The sequence below is a fragment of the Chlorella variabilis genome (assembly GCF_000147415.1).
Source record: "Chlorella variabilis unplaced genomic scaffold CHLNCscaffold_30, whole genome shotgun sequence".
Lineage (NCBI taxonomy): Eukaryota > Viridiplantae > Chlorophyta > Trebouxiophyceae > Chlorellales > Chlorellaceae > Chlorella > Chlorella variabilis.
Window position 1 is genome coordinate 369,326 of NW_005435058.1, and position 9,287 is coordinate 378,612.

General features: G+C 66.0%; 1 protein-coding gene across 1 annotated transcript in view; it reads right to left on the bottom strand.

The window, feature by feature from the left end:
• CHLNCDRAFT_28067 (hypothetical protein) overlaps positions 1-7,846 on the bottom strand; it is a gene marked incomplete at both ends in the record, with an annotated part of 10,430 nt that extends 2,584 nt beyond the window's left edge. Inside the window, 25 exons of the mRNA XM_005843463.1 lie at positions 49-114; positions 489-583; positions 773-866; positions 1,076-1,284; positions 1,524-1,685; positions 1,927-1,984; positions 2,204-2,244; positions 2,493-2,587; positions 2,825-2,897; positions 3,072-3,115; positions 3,318-3,415; positions 3,695-3,753; positions 3,906-3,990; positions 4,185-4,229; positions 4,464-4,506; positions 4,774-4,924; positions 5,339-5,417; positions 5,587-5,648; positions 5,839-5,927; positions 6,194-6,249; positions 6,508-6,568; positions 6,798-6,888; positions 7,086-7,185; positions 7,416-7,465; positions 7,684-7,846. Of these exons, the coding sequence (XP_005843525.1) occupies positions 49-114; positions 489-583; positions 773-866; positions 1,076-1,284; positions 1,524-1,685; positions 1,927-1,984; positions 2,204-2,244; positions 2,493-2,587; positions 2,825-2,897; positions 3,072-3,115; positions 3,318-3,415; positions 3,695-3,753; positions 3,906-3,990; positions 4,185-4,229; positions 4,464-4,506; positions 4,774-4,924; positions 5,339-5,417; positions 5,587-5,648; positions 5,839-5,927; positions 6,194-6,249; positions 6,508-6,568; positions 6,798-6,888; positions 7,086-7,185; positions 7,416-7,465; positions 7,684-7,846 (2,169 nt within the window). The remainder of the gene's footprint in view (positions 1-48; positions 115-488; positions 584-772; positions 867-1,075; positions 1,285-1,523; positions 1,686-1,926; positions 1,985-2,203; positions 2,245-2,492; positions 2,588-2,824; positions 2,898-3,071; positions 3,116-3,317; positions 3,416-3,694; positions 3,754-3,905; positions 3,991-4,184; positions 4,230-4,463; positions 4,507-4,773; positions 4,925-5,338; positions 5,418-5,586; positions 5,649-5,838; positions 5,928-6,193; positions 6,250-6,507; positions 6,569-6,797; positions 6,889-7,085; positions 7,186-7,415; positions 7,466-7,683) is intronic.
• Between the last annotated feature and the right edge of the window lie 1,441 nt (positions 7,847-9,287).

Sequence of the window (9,287 nt, forward strand, 5' to 3'; positions counted from 1 at the left end):
ACACAAGCCATGAAAAAACCCAGCCCCACCCCCACCCCATCCCCCCACCTGCCACAGCGGGTTGCCGGCCAGCCGCCGCCGTATCGCCGCCGCCGCATCCAGCGCGGCAGCCACCTGCGGCGTGGCGGCGGCGCGTAGGATGAGGGTCTGCTCACCAGCCCTCTCTTCCCCCCCAACAACCCAACAGAGACGCCACTGCAGACGGGCTTTACCAGGACCTCCCTGGAGGTCCCGGCAGGAGAGTCGCCGAAGGAACAGACAAACAGCCAGCCTGCCTCACATCAGAAGCAGATACGAAGCAAGCCCGCCCCGAAGCACATACGAAGCCAGCCAGCCGGGCACCACACGAGCCCCACCAGCCGGGCACCCCCGCCAGCCCACCTTGCCGTCCTGCACCCCCATGTCTGCCAGCTACCACCAAAAGCACCCCCCAAAACTATAAAAAACTTTAATGTAAAGCTTGTATATAAAATATAAAAGTAGCCCACCTTGCCGTCCTGCACCCCCATGTCTGCTACCGGGTCCAGCAGCGGCAGCTGCCCCCCAGCATACTTCAGGGACAGCTCCCGCAGCGTCAGCAGCACTGCAGGGCCAGGCAGGCAGGCAGGCAGGCAGGCAGGCAGGCAAGCAGGCGGGCAGGCAGGCAGTCGGGCAGTCTGGGAGCAGGGGCAGCTGCAGCAGCAGCAGCGCCACCACCACACCAACACCACCACTACCAGCCCCAACAAGCAGCACCAACCATCACCAGCAGCTGGCGGCAAGCAGACCCCACCCGCTTTGCGCGACTCTGCAGGCCGCAGGTCTCCCGGTATGGAGATGCGCAGTGTGCAGATCTCGGTGATGAGGGGCAGGGGCACGGGGATTACCTGGCGACGGGGTGGAAAGGAAGAACGCCGGAAATCAAAAAGAAAGAAAGAAAGCAAACACGGAAAGCAAACACGGAAAGTAGGCAGATATGGCGACTGAACCTCTGGCATGTCTGAAAAGGGGGCGCTCAGCCACGCGGCAAGCGACCGGTGGTGTCATGGCAGCGCCACGCAGCATGTGGTACTGTTGATGTACCGCACCAGCCCACCTGCATCTCCGCATTCTCTGCCGCCAGGTCCGCCGGCGTGGGCTCACCGCCGCCGCCGTTGCTGCCGCCGTTTGCACCAGAGGGAGCGGCGCAGCACAGCAGGGTGTCAACCACGTATGCCGCCGCCGCCGCCTCGGATACCCCCTGCCGCTCCTGCGGCTGCTTGCGGAAGGCGGAGACCACCACGCCAAAGCCCCACTGCCGCGCGCCTGCAGGCAAGGAGGCGGCCGGCGGCGGCGGTGGAAAAAGGGACACTGGGCGGCCACGCTCAGCAGCGCAGATAATGCAGCAGCGGCAATGGCAATGCAACAACCGCGTGGCGGCCCAGCCCGGCAGCGGGGTGGGCAGCACAGCTCGCTGTGCCGCGCCCCTCGCCAGGCAGGGCGATTCACGGCCGATTCGAGGCTAGGGGCCTTATGCTTTCTTCATTCTCCTCTGCCTGGCCCACCTTCCGTCACCCGCACGATGCGCCCCGGGCGCAAAAAGTGCACGCAGTGCTGCGGCTGCTGCATGGCCGCCCGCACCACCGCCAGCTGCTCCTCCAGGTCCTGCTTGCCGGCGCTGTACTCCTCTGCCGCCGCGTCGGTGGCTGCTGTGATGGCCGTCGATTCTGCAGGCAGGCAGGGAAGGCAGGGAAGTGTACGTGTGTGGAGGGAGGCAGCACGGCAGACGGCGGCAGGAAAGGAAAGGGACCTCGGCCCGCGCCCCAGCCGCCGTGACCAGGCAGGGAGCGGGCGTGGCGGCGCGGCAGCAGCAGCCTTAAGGAAGGCTGTCGGCATTGGGCCGCCGCCAGGAGCAGGCCGGGCGGGGTGCCACCCGTTCACCGGCATCGATACCCCTCTGTCACCCACCGCTCTCAATCGCCTTGAGCCGGCTCTCGAGCTGCGGCAGCTGCCTCTCGTGCTGGAACTGCAGGGGAGGAAGAAAGTGCAGGCGGGCTTGGCTCACAGAAGGTGTGTGTGTTGCGGTTAGGGAGCAGGCAGGGAGGTGCAGGCGGGAAGGGAGGGAGCTGGCGCGACTTGCCGCGCCACCGGCTGTCACAGCGCAGCCGGCAGGCAGCAGGTGGGCGGCTCCAGCAGCTGCACACTCCCTCACACACAGACACATCCCCCCCCCCCACACACACACCTGGCTGAACGACTTGCCGATAACATACTCCATGTCGTACTCTGCACAGCGTGGCGCAGCGTGGAGGAAAGCATGAATGCACAGAACAGCAGGCACAGCATGAACGCAGCAGGAGCACAGCAGGCGCCCGCAGGAGCGGCGGCAGCGGCGCATGCAGCCTGCGCCGGCGCCCATATCAGCTTTACTGGTCGACAAAACGGCACTACGGGGTGGCAAGCACAGCCTGGGCGGCAGGCAGTTGCAGATTAAGCGCGGTACCAGGGGCGGTACCAGGGGCACCCACACGCACCCGTGTCCTCCAGGCGCCGCATCAGATTGAGCACGGTATAGTACGAAAGCTTGAAGCTGGAAAGCAGCGGGCTGGCCTTGCCCTGCATCATGGACCTGGCAGGCAGGCAGGGGGGGCACACCGCGTCAGGCACACAACATGCGGACAGCCGGACAACCTCGCTGCGGATGGAGCGACAGCGAGTGTTGTGTGTGGGTTCAGGACCCGACGGGGCGCCGCCACAGCACAGCCAGGGTGGGGCAGACGCCGCGCAGGCGAAAGGGGCAGCACGCGCACGGGCGAGGGAGGCATTGGAACTGGGGCGGCTCCCCGACTCCTGTGCAGCAGCTCACTTGGCAGTGGGCTCGTCCAGGGCGCCGTCCACCATCAGGAACACCAGCCCCCTGTCGTCCTTGCCGCGCCGCCCTGCGGCAAGGCAACGCGTGGTGTACACCGGAATTTCTAAAGAAGGCCAAGCAAGGTGTGAAGCAGGAACTTCCGAAGCTAGGGCGTGACAACGGTTTGCGGCGCAGCTCGGCGGAGCCTTGTTCTTGGACAGTCGCCAACAGGCTCACAGCGAGGCAGGCGGCTGCCGCGCACCTGCCCGCCCGCTCATCTGGATGTACTCGCCGCTGCCTATCCACCTGCAGCGGTACCGCCACCGGGCCACCCGCGCCGCTTAGGCAGGCAGCCGTGGGCAAGGCCAAGCGTGCAGCAGCAGAGCCTACTGGCTACCCTGCTCACACACACACACAAGCTTCGCTCGCCTGCCTCCCATCCTCCCAACCCCGCCTGCTGCTATCAGGCAGGCGAGCCTGCCCACTCCCGGCTGGGCTGAGGCCCCACCTGTTCTCCTCGCCGTCCCACTTGCGCAGAGCGGTGAAGACGCAGGTCCTGGCGGGCATGTTGAGGCCCATGGCGAAGGTCTCGGTGCTGAACAGGCACTGCGGGAGGGAAGGCAGGGAGGTGCGCAGCAATGTAAGAAACGCAGGACAGAGTGATGCAGGTGAGTGAGTGAGTGCGGGAGGGAAGGCAGAGAGCTGGGTGGGTGGGGGAGGAAGACAGGACAGAATGATGCAGGTGAGTGACGAGAGCAAAGGGAACCGTGTGGGGGAGGAGGTGGGGGTTTGGGGAGGGGGGCGTTTGGCGAGCTTGTTTCACCCAGCAGCGGCAGCACCAGCAGCAGCGTCCGGCAGAGGCGCCTGGCCTCCAGCCAGTCCCACCTTGATCAGCTGCTCCCCAAAAAGGATCTCCACAAGCTCTTTGAGGATAGGCAGCAGGCCTGCACAATAGTGAGCGAGTGTGCGGCGGAGAGACAAGGGTTGCAGTGGCACGTGGGCAGGTTGAAGGCTTGGGGTGGGTGCATGCACAGCTGTGGCTGGCAGGTAGAGGCAGGGGCAGGGCTGGCAGGCGGACAGGCGGGCCGCGGCGCACCGCTGTGGTGCACGCCGATGCCCGCCTGCAGCATGGCCAGCATGGCTGTGATGAAGGGCAGGGAGCGGTCCTCCTCCTTGAGGCACTGCAGGGGGGGCAGGGCAGAGGGCGCGGCGCAGCGAGGGGCGCTGAGCGTATGCGCGTGGCGCACAGAGGGCTGTCTGAGAGACTCAGTAGGGCGATTGATGCCGGCAGGCATTGCCAACCGCGCCATCGGCAGGTGCACACGCTTGTGGGCGCGGCTACGTTTCCGTCGGTTCTTTCTTACTTCTTTCTTACCTGGATCGCAGAATTGAACACCTCGGCCACAGCATCCTTCTCCTCCTGCAAAAGGATGTGGCAGGGCCGGTGAAACGCCCGCAGGGCAAGGGGGCGATCGGCCCACGGGTCGACCGCCAGGACCGGATGAGAACCCACTGCTTTCTGTTACCAGTGAATCCAGCTCGAGCAGAGCAGAAGCAGAGCGGAGGGAGCTTCCTGCTAGGCCAGGCGCTCAAACAGGCTCCACAGGCGGCCGCGCAGCTCTGGCGCAGCACTCGCCTGCGTGTTGAAGTCAACCTTGGCCTTCTTGAAGAGATCGTTGGCGTACAGCTCGCACTCCCTGGAAGAAAGCAGGGAGGAAGAAAGTAGGAAGGAAGAAAGAAAGAAAAGAGGGTCCAGCAAGGAAGGCAGAGGTGAGTGCGAGGAGGGCACAGCAGCTCTCTGTGGGGTGTGCCCGGCGACCGGCCACGGCCCACCTGCACATCAGTGCATGGCAGCCAGGCAGGCAGGCAGGCAGGCAGCAGAGCGTTGGGCACCAGCCGGCACACCTCGCCTCCCTGCTGGAAAGCGGGGAGTGAGGCTGCGAGCGGCGCTGCCCGGCTCTCACCTGCGGCTGAAGCTGAACACGATGGCCGGCTCATAGCTCCTGTCCTTTATGAGTTTGACAAGCTTCTGCAGGTCCTCGCTGGTGCTGGGGCCCTGCTGCTTGCCGTCCTTTCCTTCCCCACCGAAGCCGCGCCCGCCCGACTTGCGGCGGTCTGCAGAGAGAGATGTAGTGCCAGGGAGGCAGGGTGCAGGGGCAGGTTGGCAGGCTGATGCAGCAGAGCACTACGCTATGTCAAGCGCAGCACAGCACAGCGAGCAGGGCCGACGCCGTCGGCAGCAGGAGGGCCGGGCGGCGCACCCTGGTCGCCGCCGCGCCCGCCGCCGCGCCCGCCGCGCCCGCCGCCGCCGCCGCCGCCGCCGTCTCGCCGGTCGCTGCGCTGCCCGCTGCCTGAGGGAGCGGGCACGGCCTCCTCGGTGCCGGTATCTGACAATCCAAACGTCTGCGGCGGCGGCACACATATACGCGCACACCCCCTAATGATGCATGGTGCAGGAGGGCATCCTAACAAAGGGAGATAGTGGGATATAAGGGCAGGACCGCCGCCAATTCAAGGCTGCCGGCAGACGCAGGCGCCGCCCGGCAGCACCCACCCGCCGCAGCTTGGCGAAATTTTCGTCTCGGAAGTTGCCCCGCTCATCCACCAACTGAGGCAAGCCAGGCGGGGAGGAAAGCGCGGGACGCCGGGCAAAGGTGAGTCGTCGCAGTCGGACAGGTGTGGTCAGCACCAGCAGCCGCCCGCTCAGGAACATGCGCTTTCTTCCTCGCACAAAGCAGCGCCCACGTGCTTTCTTCCCCGCACTGAGCAGCACCCACCAGGTACAGGCCCTTGCCGCCGGAAGGGAAAGCATAGTGCAGCAGCGGGGTGGGGCGGTAGTCTGCGGCAGGCGCGGCGGGCGCGGCAGGGCGGTTGGCCGGCGAGCAACCGGTAGCGGCAGCAGAGGGGAGGGGGAAGCGGCATAGAGGGGAGGGGGCTGGATGGACGCCGCCGGCCCGCTCCAGCTGCCAGCGGCACGACACGTTCCGTCCTTTCTTTCTACCAAAGTGTTGAAGGTCAGCCAGCAGCACCCGGCGCGCCTGTGTAGACGACGTGGCAGGGCTGGGTGTGGAGGTAGGACACCCACTGGGCAAACTCAAAGGCGTTGGGCAGGGTGGCGCTGCGGGGAGAGGGAGGGGGAGGAACGAGGCAATACGACGGTGGGGCAGGGGGAGGAGAGAGGCACGCTGGGTGGGGTAGGGGTGGCGGGCAGGAAGACCAGCCAGCCCGGCTCGGGTGGCAGGCTGGCGCCAGCGGGCGGCAGCAGCCAGCGGCAGCAGGCGGCGGCAGCCAGGCACGAGACCGGCGGCGCGGCAGCCGTAGTGCACTGGCACCAGCACTCTACTGCATGGCTGTACTGCACTACTGTACTGCCTGTCCCCCCACCTCAGGAACACCATGCGGCTTGTCTTGGGCATGAAGATCATCGTTTCCTCCCACACCTGCACCACACCAGGGAGGGCAGCATGGTTTAAGGGAAGGCGAGGCGTGGGGGCCTCCGCACAACGGGCGCGTGCGGCGTGTCGAGGCAACGACAGCGCTTGCCGGCAGCACAAAGCACGGCTTGTATCAAACATGCAAACCAGGCTGGGAGCGAAACACACAGCAGCAAGGCATTGCATGCAAAAGCAAAGCTCGCGCGCGCACACGCGCGCCACACAGAGGGGAATCAACGCAGGCCAGCCACAGCGGGGGCTCACCACGCCCCGCTCCCGGTCCTGCATGTAGTGCACCTCGTCAAACACCACCCACGCAATGTCCCTGCAGCGGTACCGCACGGTTGTGGCGGGGCGGTGACGTGGCAGTGTGCGCGGCGTGAGCACGGATGCGCGCAGCACGGCACGGCATGCGCACGCGCATGCGCATGCCTTTGTACGACAGTTGTGTCTGCTGTGTGCCCGCCCACAAGGCAACGTGCGACACGGTGCGGGGGTGCGGCTGCGGGAGCCGCCCTCCTCCTGCCCGTGGGCCAGCTGTCGACAGCTGTCACCTGAGGAACTCTGAGGCGCGGTAGATCATCGAGCGCAGGATTTCGGTGGTCATGACGATGCAGCGCGCGGTGGGGTTCAGGGTCACGTCGCCTGGAGAGGGAGGGGGGGTCCGGGCGGGGAGGGCAGCGGGTGCTCGGCTGCGGGTCGGGGCACATGCGTCCCGCCCGCTCACCCCGCATCCCAACAGGGTAAGAGTTCAGTTGTGGCACCCGCCCGCCATCAGGCCCGCGCCCCCAGGCAGGCATGCACGAGCATGCACCCACAGCCCCACCCCCCTCCCACCCCACCCGTCATCAGGCCCACGTCCCCAAACTCCTCCGCCAGCTCCCGGTACTTTTGGTTGGACAAGGCCTTGAGAGGGGAGGTGTACACCACGCGCTGCCCGTCCTGCACGCCGCGCGTGTGTGTGTGTGCGTGTGTGTGTGTGGTGAGGAAGGGGAACCGCATGGCGCGTGGAGGCTCCGCCAGAGCAGCGGAGGGGAGGGGCATGCCCCGGGCTGCCCCTACCTGCACGCATCGAGAGGCGGCAGCGCAGCAGAGGGGAGGCATGCAGGGTGCCGGGGTCACCCGGAGGGCTGCATGCATGGCGCAGCGGACCAGCCGGCTGCCGCCCCCACCTGCGCAAACGCCTTGGCAATCGCGTATTCGGCAACCACCGTCTTTCCGGCTGCAGCGCATGCAAGGGCGCCGGCCAGGGTGGGCGGGCCGAGCAGCCAGCCTTGCAGCTGCAGCCCAGCGACTGCCGCTGGAAGGCGCGCCGAGGTGCGACGCGGTCGTCCAACGCGCCATGCGACCCGCGCCCTTGCGGGCAGCCAGGCTGCCCCAGCCTTTCCCTCCAAGCACACAAGCACCCAGATGGGAAGGAGGAAAGAAGGCCAGCCGCACCCGAGGTGTGGGCGGCCACCAGCACCGACTCGCGACGCTCGATGCATGCGATGGCGGCTGTCTGGAAGGGGTCCAGTACGAAAGGGTACTGCTTGGCCAGTGGGCCACCCCATCTCGGCGCCTCGATTGTGCCTGCAGTGGAGGGCGGGGCAGGGGTGTGTTCTGCTTAAGAGGGGCAAGGCAGGGCGAAGCAGGCTCAAGGGAGCTGCGGCAGCGGCGGCGCCAGCTACGGTTGTCTGAACGTGGCATGGTGGCAAGACGGTACAGGCGGCGCACCATGGAGCGCGGGGTCGAGGCCCTGCTCCTTCTCGGCAGCTGCCATGTCGTAGCCTGGCGGTACCGCAACCTCATGCGTGCACGACGGCGGCGGCCGTTCCGGCTGCGGCTTCTTGGCAGCTGCCTCAGCCGCGGCGGCCTGCTCCTGCTGCTGCTGCAGGGGTAGGCAGGCAGGGTTGCACCTGGAGCGGCAGTGAGGAGTTGGCAGGACACCGCCAACGCCGTTGCTTTCCTCAAGCAACACCTCCTCGACACCCACCTCTAGGCTGCGCTTCTTGGATTTGAGTGCCTCTCTGGCGGCAGCAGCGGCCGCCAGGCCCTCGGGCGTCGCCTCCATTCAGACTTTGAGGGCGGCGCCCTGTACAACAAGCGGCGGCGGCAGTGGGCGGCGGGGCGGTGGCGGCCACTTTGTCAGCGCCGCTTGGCGCGCCGCTGGCTGCACAGATCGACCCCAGCGCGGCCATGGATGTACATGGTGCAGCGAGTCGAACGGGGGCTGCAGACAGGCAGCTATGCAGCCGCAATCGGCTCCATGCAAGACGCGATCACACCTCGACAGCCTTCGTGGGGCTCTGCAAGATGGGAGTCGGCGCCAGTGAGTCCTCCACCGGCCAAACGGGCTGCCCAAAATGTCAGAGAGACATTTTGCAGAGCAGCGCTTCTTCCGGGGCCGCTGTAAATGATGTCCGTCACTTGCTTACTTTGGTGATCATAGAGGGACGACGCCATATGAGCAGCAAAACCATGTGCCACCTGGGCACCGACTTGGCCTATAGTCGCTCTCCACTCCCACTCTCCTCCAATCGAATGCGGCATGTCGATTTTAAGTCCTTTTGATCCCCTGCCCTCTGGACCCGTGTTAACATCTCCAGGCTACCGCTGACCAGTTCGTTTTCTCCCTGGTTACCTGTCGCGGCCTGTGCCTGCTGCACACGCACCGGTACGCATGGTAGAGGACGATTCCTCGCAGTGTCGCCTCCTGGCCGGCCCCGCCGCGATCGCCGCCCATCTCCTGGCTGCCTTAGCCCTGGCCTCGCTGCTGTTGCTTGTGTGGGCTTAAAGTCTGGTAAAGCAAGAACTAGCTTGCAACATAGACTCCCCGCCGAAACGGGACGGGAACCGGGCGAAAGCAGAGAAAGCAATAAAACAGGGGTGGAGCAAGGCGACATGCAACGCAAGCAGCTGACAGGGCACGCATCGAAACGTGTGTATGACTGGCAAAGTGGCATGGCGCATTGGGGAGAAACGCAACGGTACGGGAGCATGGGCTGGCCAAACGGCAGTGCGGAACGCTAGGTCACTAGAAAAGCAGGGAAAGGCGCACTATT